The sequence below is a fragment of the Bufo gargarizans genome, chromosome 3 (genome assembly GCF_014858855.1).
Source record: "Bufo gargarizans isolate SCDJY-AF-19 chromosome 3, ASM1485885v1, whole genome shotgun sequence".
Classification (NCBI taxonomy): domain Eukaryota; kingdom Metazoa; phylum Chordata; class Amphibia; order Anura; family Bufonidae; genus Bufo; species Bufo gargarizans.
In genome coordinates, this window is record NC_058082.1 from 356,837,652 (window position 1) to 356,854,863 (window position 17,212).

General features: G+C 43.3%; 1 protein-coding gene across 1 annotated transcript in view; it reads left to right on the plus strand.

The window, feature by feature from the left end:
* Positions 1-17,212, plus strand: part of LAPTM5 (lysosomal protein transmembrane 5) — a 119,863-nt gene that overhangs the window by 63,525 nt on the left and 39,126 nt on the right. The window contains exons 4-6 of the mRNA XM_044285203.1: positions 4,823-4,899; positions 8,058-8,186; positions 8,596-8,724. Of these exons, the coding sequence (XP_044141138.1) occupies positions 4,823-4,899; positions 8,058-8,186; positions 8,596-8,724 (335 nt within the window). The remainder of the gene's footprint in view (positions 1-4,822; positions 4,900-8,057; positions 8,187-8,595; positions 8,725-17,212) is intronic.

A 17,212-nucleotide genomic window follows, 5' to 3' on the forward strand; every position in this document is an offset into this window, starting at 1 on the left:
TCCCGCCGCGTATAATCTTCCCATCAGTGTGAAGTGCTCATGTTTAGTGGTCAGTGAAAGCGCTCATGTATATGGCGGTCATTGCGACGTGCTCGCCTGTACAGGGTGTTCTGCGCACATGTATGCAGTGGTCAGTATAAGCAGTTCTGTATATGGTGGTCAGCAAGCATACAGCAATCAGCGGGAAGCGCTTGTGTATATGGTGGTCAGTGGGAAGTGCTTGTCTATATGGCAGTGTATAATGTGCCGTGTATACTGGTGTGGGGAAGGCCGCAGGTTGAATGTACCGCCGATGCTCATGAGGAAAAAGGGGACAGGTGACAAGAGGTGGCAGCTCCCATGCGGTTATGACCTGACACAAGGGGGCACATGCGGCGATGATTGTGACATACAGGACGCCTCCGGCTGCAGGAGGGATCCCTGTAACACGGAGCGAGCGTGGCAGGGGGCGGAGCCGCTGGGTGTGCCTAGCAACCGGCCCCCGCAGCAGCCTCTTGCACACGTGACCGGAACGAGAGCGGCCCTGCGCCACCCGGCCTGCCCTGTGCCGCGAGCAGAGGCCCATGAATATCTCTCTCTCCCCCCCTCCCCCCGACGGACCTCCGTCCCCCTGCACAGGGGTGAGTACATATGTTGCTGCGTGCCCGCTGCTGCCGCCGCCGATGCCCGGCACCGGACTCCCTGCTTACCTCTGGCCGCATGACCTGCCGAACCGCCGACCTACGATACTCACCTAGACCTGAACGCGATGGTGCGGGACGTGCAGGGAAACAGGCATGGACGTGACCCGGAAGTACCTGGCTGCACGTCCCGTCCCTTGCACTCCTAGGAATATATAGCAAGGGGGCGGGGCCTATGCCCCTCCCACAAATACAGGCTGCACGGCAGCCTTATCTACATATACAGTACAGACCAAAAGTTTGGACACACCTTCTCATTCAAAGAGTTTTCTTTATTTGCATGACTATGAAAATTGTAGATTCACACTGAAGGCATTAAAACTATGAATTAACACATGTGGAATTATATACATAACAAAAAAGTGTGAAACAACTGAAAATATGTCATATTCTAGGTTCTTCAAAGTAGCCACCTTTTGCTTTGATTACTGCTTTGCACACTCTTGGCATTCTCTTGATGAGCTTCAAGAGGTAGTCACCCAAAATGGTCTTCCAACAGTCTTGAAGGAGTTCCCAGAGATGCTTAGCACTTCTTGGCCCTTTTTCCTTCACTCTGCAGTCCAGCTTACTCCAAACCATCTCGATTGGGCTCAGGTCCGGTGACTGTGGAGGCCAGGTCATCTGGCGCAGCACCCCATCATTCTCCTTCATGGTCAAATAGCCCTTACACAGCCTGGAGGTGTGTTTGGGGTCATTGTCCTGTTGAAAAAATAAATTATGGTCCAACTAAACGCAAAGCGGATGGAATAGCATGCCGCTGCAAGATGCTGTGGTAGCCATGCTGGTTAAGTATGCCTTCAATTTTGAATAAATCCCCAACAGTGTCACCAGCAAATCACCACCACACCATCACACCTCCTCCTCCATGCTTCACAGTGGGAACCAGGCATGTAGAGTCCATCCGTTCACCTTTTCTGCGTCGCACAAAGACACGGTGGTTGGAACCAAAGATCTGCGATTTCTGAGGCTAGTGACTCGGATGAACTTATCCTCCGCAGCAGAGGTGACTCTTGGTCTTCCTTTCCTGGGGCGGTCCGCATGTGAGCCAGTTTCTTTGTAGCGCTTGATGGTTTTTGTGACTGCACTTGGGGACACTTTCAAAGTTTTCCCAATTTTTCGGACTGACTGACCTTAATTTCTTAAAGTAATGATGGCCACTAGTTTTTCTTTACTTAGCTGCTTTTTTCTTGCCATAATACAAATTCTAAGTCTATTCAGTAGGACTATCAGCTGTGTATCCACCTGACTTCTCCACAATGCAATTGATGGTCCCAACCCCATTTATAAGGCAAGAAATCCCACTTATTAAACTTGACAGGGCACACCTGGGAAGTGAAAACCATTTCAGGTGACTACCTCTTGAAGCTCATCAAGAGAATGCCAAGAGTGTGCAAAGCAGTAATCAAAGCAAAAAGGTGGCTTCTTTGAAGAACCTAGAATATGACATATTTTCAGTTGTTTCACACTTTTTTGTTATGTATATAATTCCATATGTGTTAATTCATAGTTTTGATGCCTTCAGTGTGAATCGACAATTTTCATAGTCATGAAAATAAAGAAAACTCTTTGAATGAGAAGGTGTGTCCACACTTTTGGTCTGTACTATATATATATATATATATATATACATATACATATCCTGACCCACTGCATTATTGGCCATTGTACCAGTGTCCCTGCTCATTGCATATCCACTATGTAAGCCCCACAAAGTGACTTCAGACCTGAAGAATTGCTTCTAAACTTCTAAGCCTTGTAATGTCCTAAAAAAATTAAATGACATTTCTAAAATGATGCCAACATAAGGTATACATATGGGGAATGTTAAGTAATAAATATTTTATGAGGTATCACTTTCTGTTTTAGAAGCAGAGAAATAGAAATTTAGAAAATTGTGAATTTTTCTAAATTGTTGGTAAATTTGGGATTTTTTCATAAATAAAGGTTAAATATATTGACTAAAATTTATGACTGTCGTGAAGTATAATGTGTCACGAGAAAACAATCTCAGAATGGCGTGGATAAATAAAAGTGTTCCAAAGCTATTACCACATAAAGTGACGCATGTCAGATTTGTAAATTTTGACCTGGACACTGGGGCATCAATGACCTTTGGTCATGAAAGGGTTAAAGATGCCATCTGCTCCAGAGCGAGTGCCATACCTAGCGGTTGCTTGCTGTTTCATACAGCAGAGTCCTGCAGCTAATGTCCGCAATTGGTGTACCCCCGGTTGGAGATGAGGAAAGGCGTTCCTTGTATGTAATGGGCCTGAGCCTATACTAGGTTTCCAGGCTTATTACTTCTATATCACAATTCAGGCCAGCAGGTACCAGCACTGAATATATATTTAGTGATCTATGTATGGGGTAATGGAGAAAATTCCATTACTGTATACAAATTGCAATCTGATTATTGCATTTTGTGTTCTACTTGGGGACCTAAAGAAAAAAAAAAAAGTAAAAAAAAAGTTTAAAAAAGAAATAACAAAAAATATAGAAAAATTGAAATCGCCTCCAAAATAAAAATAATAATACATAAGCAACAAAAAAAATCAACACCATGGGCATCACTGTGTGCAAACCCCCCCCCCCCCCCACCCGTACTATTAAAATATATTAAAAGAAAGCTTACCAATACGGTGAATGGCGTAACGAGAAAAAAAATGGCAGAAAATAACTGAAAATGTTAAATAAAAAGTGATCAAAAAGTCATGTCAGACTAAAAAGTTGAACATGCAGTACTTTTAGTCCGACGGCCTTTCGCCGTGCTGCACCAGAGCTCCACCCCCGTCCCCATTATAGTCAATGGGGACAGAGTGGCAGTCCGGCAGCATGGCGAAATAGCAGAAGGACGGATCCGATAGGGTAAACAGCCTGTTGGATCCGTCCTACCGCTAGTGTGAAAGTACCCTTAACCGCATAGTGAATGCCATAAAAAGAAAACCCATGAATTCCATTCCATGCAATATTAAATGGAACCATTAGAAAGTACAAATTGTTCTGAAAAAAACAAGCACTCATATAGCTATATGAACAGAAATATAAAAGAAGTTATGGCTCCGAGAAGGCACGTAGCTGAAAATGAAAACGGTAAAACGGAAAATTGCCGCGTCAAAAAGGGGTTAAAAATCACCACTCAGCTCATTAATCCCACATCGATCGAGTGGTGATGCTCCAACAGGTCGCTCTTTGTGGACAAGCGGCCAGCATATGACCATTGCAGTCAGTGGACCCTGTGGTCACATGTCATACTACTAGCCAATAAGTTATGTATTAGACTTTAAGAAGCAGCTCATTTAGGCATCATCGAGCAATTATCATGGTTTTTGTCACAACAGCAATTAAGCATGAGGCTCACTGCACCATTGGGTTTCTAATTAAAAAATAAAAGTGGTCAACATGAAAATAACATAAGTGCCAAAGAATTTGATAACACAGAGCAAAGTATTGGTAGCCTTCCCTGTAACATCATCTGACATGAGTTGATCTTTTACGTTATGCAGCACCATGGCCATGGTGAGGAGGTTGGTCGGGGAATGTATGTTTAAAGAGGGGACAGCACACTACCTTCTGCCCCTTGATAAAGATTAGGATCCATTGAGAAGATGATGACAACAGCTTTGTGCAGACATTACTGTCTCCCTTATTCCAAATATTCTAGTGCTTTAACAGTTCTACAGTTAGTTATGAGAAAAGCATTTATATCGAGAAGAGACTGTAATTAGGGTATGAATCATAAAGTATATCACAATGATTGCCGAGAAGCACATTACAAATATGGAGAACGTAATTCACCCATTATTTTCTTACATCTTTAATGCTAACAATTAGACTTACTGCAAATTCTATGCAAATGATTAATTTTACCAGATCTGCAATATGTGGATTTCAGATGAATAGGAACCAAATGCAAACATAAAGCACAGTTGATTTAGCTGCATGCACTGACTCACTTCTCATTAAATCTTATTTATTATTAACTTCACTAAATTTCTTTTGATTTCTAATTAACTTTATTTTACTAGCGCAATTACATTGATGATTATAATTATGACAAATGAGTTTATTAATTCTAGTGGAATGTCAGGACAATGAAAAATAAACTTTAATATGCACTTTAGATGTCTGTTCCTATTTTGCAGCAGACCAAATATCAAGCTATCTCCTTCTCGTGGTCCTGTTTCTAATTAGCGTCTCATTGCTGACTGGTGTCATGACGGTAGGTGGCATGTTCAGTATAAGCACTATAATATACAAGAGATGCAAGTCGGCATATAGATAAGCCAAAGCACCATGCCTACAATTTGGAATTTTTGGAGGAGTGATCATCATTTTAATTATTTTTAGAGATAGGCCTCTTTCACACACGCGTCATATTTTTGGCCCGGATAAGAGGTCGCACGAGTGCAAAACATTGTCATGCGCTTTGCACGCTCGTTTGGTACCCAAACCCGAACTTCTTCACAAAAGTCCGGGCTTGGGATCGGGGTTCTGTAGATTGTATTATTTTACCTTATAACATGGTTATAAGGAAAATAATAGCATTCTGAATACAGAATGCATAGTACAATAGCGCTGGAGGGGTTAAGAAAAAATAAAATAAAAATGTAACTCACCTTAATCCACTTGCTCGCGTAGCCGTCATCTCTCCTGTCTCTTTCTTTGCTGATTGTAGTCAAAGGACCTGTGTTGATGTCACATGTTAATCACATGGTCCGTCATATGATCTTTTACCATGGTGATGGATCATGTGATGACCGGAGTGACGTCACCACAGGTCCTTTGACTACAATCAGCAAAGAAAGAGACAGGAGAGATGCCGGCTACGCGAGCAAGTGGATTAAGGTGAGTTACATTTTTATTTTATTTTTAAGTAATGGTCAGATATGTGCCCCTTTCACAGGAAGTAAAAAAAATATACTCACCTAGTTCCTCATGATCACAGTTATGCTGCTGGCGCTCCACAGCAGTAGCAGCTTGTAGTGTCACACATTGCTCTGCTGGGCTGTGTAGGAGGAGGAGCACAGTAGATTCCTGGCCACACCGCTCCTCCTCATACACAGACCAGCAGTGTGATGTGTGACACTACATCCTGCTACTGCTGTGGAGCCAGGTCCATATTTAGATTTGATGCTACCCTAGGCACTTTAGTGCCAGCTTTCTCCCCCCAATGAAGTCCATAGCTGACGGTAAAATGCTCCCTAGGCCTTCAGCTATCTATCCCACAGGACTCCCCAAAAATTAAAGGACTGACCTGTGTGCGCTTGGCAGCTGAAGGCATCTGTGTTGGTCCCATGTTCTTATGTGCCCGCATTGCTGAGAAAAGTGATGTTTTATTATATACAAACGTTACACCTAGAGGCTCTGCTCTCTCTGTAACTGCCGCGCCCTCTGCACTTTAACATGGCCCAGTGGGATGACATTTTCACTGCCAGGCCCTGTCAAAGTAGACAGGGAGCGGCAGTTGCGGAGACAGCAGAGCCTCTCGGTGTAATGGTAACACCCCCGTTGCTCCTAGAGGATCATTTGCATATATTCAAATATTTTTTTTTTCTCAATAATGCAGGCATATATAAACATGGTCCCTAGCCATTTTACAGGCTAAAGCATTTTACAGTGACATCACCGGGCTCACTGCCAGGCAGAAGCCACCCCCAAATAGTATCTCCAGTGGTAATAATGCTCCCTACAGTGCCCTCAGTACTAATGAGACCTCCCTATAGGGCATTTCTTATAATCTATAAGGCATTTCTATAGAGCCCTCAGTAGTAGTAATGCCCTCCACCACTGCCCACAGTACTTATAATGTTCCCTGCCGTGCCCCCTGTAATTATAATACCTCCTGCCATACCCCCCGGAGTTATAATCCTCTCTGTAGTGCCCCCATAAATTATAATGCCCATCCTGTCCCTCCAGTCTTCTCTACCATGCAGCCCCATGTAAATAACACCACTCGGCTCCCACCAGTCTTAGATATGATACAGTCCCATGTAAATAACCTATCTTCCTTACAGTCTGGTATACCATGCAGTCCCATGTAAATAACACCAGTCCTCTCCCTACAGTCCCATGTAAATAACTTCTCTTCCTTACAGTTCTCTATAACATACAGTCCCATGTAAATAACTTAAATCCCCTCCTTCAACCCCCTCCAACACATAGTCCCATATAAATAACATCACTCCTTACCCTCCAGTCTTCTGAAACATACAGTCCCATGTAAAAAACATATCTTTCTTATAGTCTTCTATAACATACAGTCCTATGTAACTGACACCCCTCCCCTCAGCCCCTCTAACATACAGTCCCAGTTAAATAACATATTTCCTTCCCACACGTGGCAAATTAGAAAAATATTTTTTTCTTTGTCGTATCTCAAGATGTAGAACTTTTTTTTATTTTTCCTTCAATATTGCTGCATTAGGGCTTTTTCTTGAGCTAAGTTGTAGCTTTTAATGGCACCATTGTGGGGTACACATAACTAATTGATTACAATTTATTGACTTTTCCTGGCAATACTGACACAATTTTTACGTTATAAATTAATTTTTCGGCATAAACATGATAACTTTACTCTCTGGGTTACTACGATTACAACAATACCGAATATATATATATATTATTTTTCATAATTTTTTTTTACATTTTATTGCAAAATTTACCTTTTTTTTTTGCATAGATGCATCCCAAGGCCAATACTTGTTTTCTTTTTCTTGCTATGGATCTGTGTAAGGGCTTGATTTTTCGAGCTAGAGTTTGAAAAACAGATTTGTCAATGAGATTTCACTGCTGCACCTACATTATATGCACAATACAATACGGTAGATTTATGAAAACTAGTGTAAAGAATGTTCAGTAGGATATACTGTATAGCCAAACGTAATAAAATAATGTTAGCGTCAATGATGAATAGGCCTAGAGCTTAGGGGTTAGGGGATGCAAATATGTAATATAATGCATCATTGTATATTTTAATTTCTTAAGCCACTGTTTGGTCTTTTCACTAAGTTCCAGAATGGTGCCTATAGTTTTGGCTATTTATATGATATGTATGTAATGCATTATGATGTGCTGGGTTCACAATGTGTGCTGTATTACATTTTTTTATAAATCTCAGTCTTCTTTAACAATGTCCATATTTTATCCTGATCCTGAATGGCAGCTTCACATCCTGTAGTGAAAACCTATTCCTTTTATATTGCATTCATAGCTCATTCATTTTTAACACCTGGATTTACATTTATACAACATTTTAGCACCATGTATACCAGCATGTAAAAAATGATGAATGCACTTGTAAGTGAAACTAGAAAAGTGGCTAGGTCATTATTCGACTTTTGTTCACTTTTTTTATATACTTATTTTTCTATATTCTAGAATCAAGGAAGGTTTGTTATGCCATTTTTGGCTTTGCAGATCATGGATTTTATCCTAAGTGTTCTGATGTTCTTTACCAGTTATAGTGAGATACCTTCAATGAAAGAAACATTAAAACCAAACAACATGGTAAGTTACCAACTTTCTTTAGCTATTGCATGGCTCTTTAAAGAGCTTGTATGAGATTGAAAAAAAAAAAAAGTAAAAAAACAGCACCACCCTTGCCCATGGGCTGTGTCTAGAATCACATTGAATGTCATACAATTTGCCATAGGGCAACTACAGTACCTTATTTCACCCTATAATAAAGCACAACTTTCATTAATTTACATTTTATAAATTATGTTGCATTGATGTAACCATAATAACCCTGTTGGGTCAGTCTCTCCTGTTCTAATATGGAATTGCCGTGGCACCCCATTATGTGAAATACTTAACACAAGAGTGGCACTATTTCTGGAAAAAAAACTAAACCTTTTTTATATTCTTGTAAATGCCCCTGTGCACACCTATGACATATTTTTTTTATATCTTCCAGGCAGTATTCAAGCTGGATACCCAGGCAACAGAATGGAGATATCTTCGGTTGAGCCTTAGATTGATGATAACTTGTAGTTGTTATGGTGAAGTCCCCACCTACCTAAACTTAAAGCCTACAGATTACATTGTAAGTAATGGTCAGTGATATTATTTGTATGTAAACTACTGGGTTATATTATTTGTACTGTCCATCATTTCATATGAAGACAAAATACAATGTGCAAAATGCACCATGTGCTATAAGTAGTAACCCAGATACTAAGGCTGCGTTCACACGGGCGAGATTTCCGCGCGGGTGCAATGCATGAGGTGAACGCATTGCACCTGCATTCATTTCAATGGGGCTGTGCACATGAGCGTTTTTTTTCACGCATCAGTTCTGCAATGCTTTAAAATCGCAGCATGTTCTATATTCTGCGTTTTTCACGCAGCCCTGGCTCCATAGAAGTGAATGGGGCTGCGTTAATAACGCATTGCATCCGCAAGCAAGTGCGGATGCAATGCGTTTTTCACTGATGGTTGCTAGGAGATGTTGTTTGTAAACCTTCAGTTTTTTATCACGCGTGTGAAAAACGCATCAAAACGCATTGCACCCGCGCGGAAAAAACTGAACAACTAAACGCAATTGCAGACAAAACTGACTGAACTTGCTTGCAAAATGGTGCGAGTTTAACTGAATGCACCCTGAACGCATCCGGACCTAATCTGTCACGCTCGTGTGAACTCAGCCTAAGGCCTCATGCACACGACAGTTTTTTTTCACGGTCCGAAAAAACGGGGTCCGTGGGTCCGTGATCCGTGACCGTTTTTTCGTCCGTGGGTCTTCCTTGATTTTTGGAGGATCCACGGACATGAAAAAAAAGTCGTTTTGGCGTCCGCCTGGCCGTGCGGAGCCAAACGGATCCGTCCTGAATTACAATGCAAGTCAATGGGGACGGATCCGTTTGAAAATTGAGCCACAGTGTGTCATCTTCAAACGGATCCGTCCCCATTGACTTACATTATAAGTCTGGACGGATCCGCTTGCCTCCGCACGGCCAGGCGGACACCCGAACATAACTTGAAGCGTCCCCATCACCATGGGAACGCCTCTACGTTAGAATATACTGTCGGATATGAGCTACTTCGTGAAACTCATTTCCGACAGTATATTCTAACACAGAGGCGTTCCCATGGTGATGGGGACGCTTCAGGTTAGAATACACTGCAAACTTGGTACAAGACTGCCCCCTGCTGCCTGGCACCACCCGATCTCTTACAGGGGGATATGATAGCACAATTAACCTCTTCAGGTGGGGCACCTAAAGGGGTTAATTGTACTATCATATTCTCCTGTAAGAGATCAGGGCTGCCAGGCAGCAGGGGGCAGACCCCCCCTCCCCAGTTTGAATATCGTTGGTGGCACAGTGTGTGCCCATCGCCCCCCCCTTCCTCCCTCTATAGTTAAAATTCGTTGGTGGCACAGTGTGTGCCCATCGCCCCCCCCTTCCTCCCTCTATAGTTAAAAATCGTTGGTGGCACAGTGTGTGCCCATCGACCCCCTCCATCTTTCCCCCCCCCCCCCATCATTGGTGGCAGCGGAGTTCCGATCGGAGTCCCAGTTTAATCGCTGGGGCTCCGATCGGTAACCATGGCAACCAGGAAGCTACTGCATCCCTGGTTGCCATGGTTACTTAGCAATAGTACAATTGTAGAAGATTCATACTTACCTGCCTGCTGCTGCGATGTCTGTGACCGGCCGGGAGCTCCACCTACTGGTAAGTGAAAGGTCTGTGCGGTGCATTGCTAAAGAACTGTCACTTACCAGTAGGAGGAGCTCCCGGCCGGTCACAGACATCGCAGCAGCAAGCAGGTAAGTATGATTTTTAACTATAGAGGGAGGAAGGGGGGGGGGGGCGATGGGCACACACTGTGCCACCAACGATTTTTAACTATAGAGGGAGGAAGGGGGGGGGGGCCATGGGCACACACTGTGCCCCCAACTATTTTTAACTATAGAGGGAGGAAGGGGGGGGCGATGGGCACACACTGTGCCACCAACGATTTTTAACTATAGAGGGAGGAAGGGGGGGGGGGCCATGGGCACACACTGTGCCCCCAACGATTTTTAACTATAGAGGGAGGAAGGGGGGGGGCGATGGGCACACACTGTGCCACCAACGATATTCAAACTGGGGAGGGGGGGGTCTGCCCCCTGCTGCCTGGAAGCCCTGATCTCTTACAGGAGAATATGATAGTACAATTAACCCCTTTAGGTGCCCCACCTGAAGAGGTTAATTGTGCTATCATATCCCCCTGTAAGAGATCGGGTGGTGCCAGGCAGCAGGGGGCAGTCTTGTACCAAGTTTGCAGTGTATTCTAACCTGAAGCGTCCCCATCACCATGGGAACGCTTCTGTGTTAGAATATACTGTCGGAAATGAGTTTTCACGAAGTGAAAACCTAGATCAGAAAAAGCTTTTATGCAGACGGATCTTCGGATCCGTCTGTATGAAAGCAACCTACGGCCACGGATCATGGACACGGATGCCAATCTTGTGTGCATCCGTGTTCTTTCACGGACCCATTGACTTGAATGGGTCCGTGAACCGTTGTCCGTCAAAAAAATAGGACAGGTCCTATTTTTTTGACGGACAGGATACACGGATCACGGCCTCGGCTGCAAAACGGTGCATTTTCCGATTTTTCCACGGACCCATTGAAAGTCAATGGGTCCGCGAAAAAAAACGGAAAACGGCACAACGGCCACGGATGCACACAACGGTCGTGTGCATGAGGCCTAAGGCCTCATGCACACGACCGTTGTGTGCATCCGTGGCCGTTGTGCCGTTTTCCGTTTTTTTTGCGAACCCATTGACTTTCAATGGGTCCGTGGAAAAATCGGAAACTGCACCGTTTGGCAGCCGCATCCGTGATCCATTTTTCCTGGCCGTGAAAAAAATATGACCTGTCCTATTTTTTTCACGGCCAACGGTTCACGGACCCATTCCAGTCAATGGGTCCGTGAAAATCACGGATGCACACAAGATTGTCATCCGTGTCCGTGATCCGTGTCCGTTATCCGTGTCCGTTTTTTCCTATCATTTCAATGGCAAACTTGACTTAGATTTTTTTTTCATTTTTCATGTCCGTGGATCCTCCAAAAAACAAGGAAGACCCACGGACGAAAAAACGGTCACGGATCACGGACCAACGGAACCCCGTTTTGCGGACAGTGAAAAAATACTGTCGTGTGCATGAGGCCTAAGTCTTATCTCACCATAGCACCTTCTTCCATATGTTTGCTGTGTCTCCTATATGGCTTGTGGCAAACTTAAATTATGGAACCAGAGAACCCCTTTAAATAGAAATACTGCGCACTAATTATTTTAATGCACACATTATCAAATTAGCAAATCTAGATCACACATGTAACCTTTTTATTTGAAAATATGCTTACAATGTTTCTGAATATATTTATGCACTGTAGTCTGTAGATTAAAGGGTTTATCCAAACTATAAAACATACCCCCCAATGCTCGGGCCCCTGATATAGGTTATACTTACCCCATTCCCTTGCACCCACGTTGCTCCTGATCCCCACACAGCTGCCGCTGCATATCCATAGCGCACAGATCAAAACATCTGGCGGGGGGAGGGGTGGGGTGCCAATGGTGGCAGTTGGAACAGCCAATAGCAGGCCGCTTCGGGACAAGCCTCCTTAGCATCGCGGGTGAGGCTAGGGAGGCTTATCTCTGTCGCGGCCTGTGGGGTAACTATAACCTATATCAGGGCCCCGTGCATTGGGGGGCATGTTTTATAGTTTGGATAACCCCTTTAACTCTAAACTCCAGATTTGCTTAATGCATGAATTTAAGGATAATAAATGTGTACACTGTATGCAATGATTTGCTTTGCTCAGACATACAGATGTAGCAGAGTTGAAAGCTTTATTTTTCATACTGTGATAAGTAATTTAAGTCATTTTATGCAGTCGCAGTGGCGATATTTTTCTCCTGGACAATCTTTTATTAAACTGACATATTTTTATTTGAGTTTTTTTTATTTATTTGCTTGTAAAGATGTCACCTTCAAAGATGCTTCAGTAGACGAGAGATAAGGGCTACAGAGTAAGTTGTCATATAGCCCATCTGATGGATTTCGCTCTTAGCAGTTTGCAACGTGTGGAAACACATGGTGGCTGCTGAAGACAAATGGTTGAGAATGTTTAATTAAAAACAATTACAAAATGATCTTATCAGAGATGAAATCCCAAAACATGTGATGTGAAGGCTTCCATAACCCTTAAGGTCTGAGCTGCACAAAGACTTTTTGTAGCATTGCTGATTGATTTTAACATTTATCAAGTTACAGCTGCAGTCCAAAGAAACACATCCCGCAATATATAATCTGCAGCTGCCACTCAATAATTAAAGTCATAAGAACATTGAAGTCTGACAGCAGCAAAAAAGGGCCATATGGTCCATCTAGTCTGCCTTTATATTATTACTTACAGCAGCTCTACAAAAAGTCTCTGTGCAGCCCTGGCATTGAAGTCACTTGTGAATCCTGCTTGATGTCTAATACAGATTGTATATCACCTTTCTAAGTTATTCTTCACTACCCTAAGCCACCAAACAACTGCCATGAACCCTCTCAATGTGCTAGACTGGGGGTCAGCAACCTCCGGCGCTCCAGCTGTTGTGAAACTACAACTCCCAGCATGCAAACTTGTTTGGCTAGTCTTAGGACTCCCACAGAAGTGAATGGAGCATACTGGGAGTTGTAGTTTCACAACGTCTGGAGTGCCAGAGGTTTCTGATCCCTGTGCTTAGACCATCAGGTACTGACATTAACTTTTTTACTGCCCTACACCACCAGGGATGTTGACACTAACGCTTTTCACTACTCTAAACTACCAGAGATACTGACACTAACCCCTTCACAGTCCTACACCACCAGGGATGTTGACACTAACGCTTTTCACTACCACAGACTTCCAGAGATACTGACACTAACCCCTTCACAGTCCTACACCACCAGGGATGTTGACACTAACGCTTTTCACTACTCTAAACTACCAGAGATACTGACACTAACCCCTTCACAGTCCTACACCACCAGGGATGTTGACACTAACGCTTTTCACTACCACAGACTTCCAGAGATATTGACACTAACCCCTTCACAGTCCTACACCACCAGGGATGTTGACACTAACGCTTTTCACTACCACAGACTTCCAGAGATATTGACACTAACCCCTTCACAGTCCTACACCACCAGGGATGTTGACACTAACGCTTTTCACTACCACAGACTTCCAGAGATATTGACACTAACCCCTTCACAGTCCTACACCACCAGGGATGTTGACACTAACGTTTTTCACTACCACAGACTTCCAGAGATATTGACACTAACCCCTTCACAGTCCTACACCACCAGGGATGTTGAGACTAACCTTTTCACTACACTAAACTATCAGAGATACTGACACTAACCCCTTCACAGTCCTACACCACCAGGGATGTTGACACTAACGCTTTTCACTACTCTAAACTACCAGAGATATTGACACTAACCCCTTCACAGTCCTACACCACCAGGGATGTTGACACTAACGCTTTTCACTACTCTAAACTACCAGAGATACTGACACTAACCCCTTCACAGTACTACACCACCAGGGATGTTGACACTAACGCTTTTCACTACTCTAAACTACCAGAGATATTGACACTAACCCCTTCACAGTCCTACACCACCAGGGATGTTGACACTAACGCTTTTCACTACTCTAAACTATCAGAGATACTGACACTAACCCCTTCACAGTCCTACACCACCAGGGATGTTGACACTAACGCTTTTCACTACCACAGACTTCCAGAGATATTGACACTAACCCCTTCACAGTCCTACACCACCAGGGATGTTGACACTAACGCTTTTCACTACTCTAAACTATCAGAGATACTGACACTAACCCCTTCACAGTCCTACACCACCAGGGATGTTGACACTAACGCTTTTTACTACTCTAAACTACCAGAGATATTGACACTAACCCCTTCACAGTCCTACACCACCAGGGATGTTGACACTAACGCTTTTCACTACTCTAAATTATCAGAGATACTGACACTAACCCCTTCACAGTCCTACACCACCAGGGATGTTGACACTAACACTTTTCACTACTCTAAACTACCAGAGATATTGACACTAACCCCTTCACAGTCCTACACCACCAGGGATGTTGACACTAACGCTTTTCACTACTCTAAACTACCAGAGATACTGACACTAACCCCTTCACAGTCCTACACCACCAGGGATGTTGACACTAACGCTTTTCACTACTCTAAACTACCAGAGATATTGACACTAACCCCTTCACAGTCCTACACCACCAGGGATGTTGACACTAACGCTTTTCACTACTCTAAACTATCAGAGATACTGACACTAACCCCTTCACAGTCCTACACCACCAGGGATGTTGACACTAACGCTTTTCACTACTCTAAACTACCAGAGATATTGACACTAACCCCTTCACAGTCCTACACCACCAGGGATGTTGACACTAACGCTTTTCACTACTCTAAACTACCAGAGATACTGACACTAACCCCTTCACAGTCCTACACCACCAGGGATGTTGATATTAACGCTTTTCACTACCCTAGACCACCAGGGATACTGACAGCAACCCCTTAACTGCACTAGACCTCCAGGAATTTTTACATTAACCCCCTCACTGCTTAAGACCAGCAGAGATGCACACAATAACCTTCAATGCCTTAGGCCTGAATTCTTACTAATGCTATTTACCTGTATGCTATGTGGTCCTGCTGTGTGACTGTTGCATAGTTAATTGTTCAGGTGCTGTATATTTGACATTGATCTGTATTGCTGGCATTGATAGAACAGTAGACAGATCTCTAACTGTCCCAATCACTAGCTACAAAGGCTTAGAGGCATACTGTCTATCACTTAATCCACCCAAAATGTCTTTTTCCACGTTTCCCTGGCAATCTCAATAAGCAAGTTATCATGTTTTCATTCCTTTTACTGCCACCTATCTCTGGCAGTCCAATAGAGAATGATTGGAGCAGCAGTGCATAGGCTCGACAGGATTAGGGAACAGGACAACTATTCACTGGGATAGTGTGGGTCCCAGCAGTCGGACCCCAACCGATCAGATAGTTGTCACCTATCCTGTGTATAAGAAATAAGCTTTAAACTTGCCACAATCCCTTTTGAAGGGGAGTTCTATAACAATGTGTGTGTGTGTGTTTTTTTTTCTTCTTATTTTGTTTACAGGGCATGCTGGGAAATGTAGTTCAGTATTAACCCCTTAATGACCAGGCCATTTTGCACCTTTGTGACCAGACTGATTTTTGCAAATCTGACATATGTCACTTTATGTGGTAATAACTTTGGAATGCTTTTACTTATCTAAGCCATTCCGAGATGGTTTTCTTGTGACACATTGTACTTTATGTTAGCGGTAAATTTGAGTCAATATGTATCACCTTTACTTATTAAAAAAATCCAAAAATGTACAGAAGATTTGGAAAAATTTGTAATTTTTAAAACTTTAATTTCTCTGCTTTTAAGGCAGATAGTGATACCTCACAAAATAGTTATTACTTTACATTTCCCATGTGTCTACTTTATGTTGGCATTATTTTAAAAATGTTCACTTTAATGAGTCCGCGATCCAGCCGTTCAGCAAAAAGATAGGACATGTTCTATCTTTTTGCGGAACGGAAGTACGGGAGGAAACCCCACGGAAGCACTCCGTAGTGCATCTGTAGGATTTAGTTCTGTGCTGCTGTTCCGCACCCTTCCGCATCTACGGATTTTCGGACCCTTTGAAGTGATTGGGTCCACATCCGTGATGCGGCTTGCACACAGAACAGTGCCCGTGTAATGCAGTCCGAAATACGACCACAGAGTGCACACATTCATGTGTAAGGCACGTAGTAGAAACCACCCAAAAATGACCACATTTTAGAAACTACATCCCTCAAGTTATTCAAAATTGATTTTGCAAACTTTGTTAACCCTTTAGGTGTTCCACAAGAATTAAAGGAAAATGGAGATGACATTTTTGATTTTCCATTTTAATAAATTCTTTCCTGTAACACAACAAGGGTTAACAGCCAAACTAAACTCAATACCCTTATTCTGCAGTGTACAGAAACACCCCATATGTAGTTGTCAACTGCTATATAGGTGTACAGCAGAGCTTAGAACAGATGGAGCACGATATGGCTTCTGGAGGGCAGATTTCACTGGAATAATTTTCAGGTGCCATGTCGCAATTGAGAACACCCTGAAATACCCCTACAGTGGAAACCCCCAAGAAGTGACCCCATAGTGACACCAATGTTTTTAATACTGGGGGGGGGGTGGCGCACTGCGCCACCAATGATTTTGATACTGGGGAGGGGGGGCGGGCACACTGCACCACCAATGATAATTAACCTTTAATACAGGAGGCGGGTGCCGGCAGCAGATCAGCGGCAGTTAACCCCTCAGGTGCCATCGTTAACTGCCGCTGATCGCAGCTCCCTGTCAGAGGCAGGGTGCCAGCTATGTGATTCTGCATTTAAGGTTAAA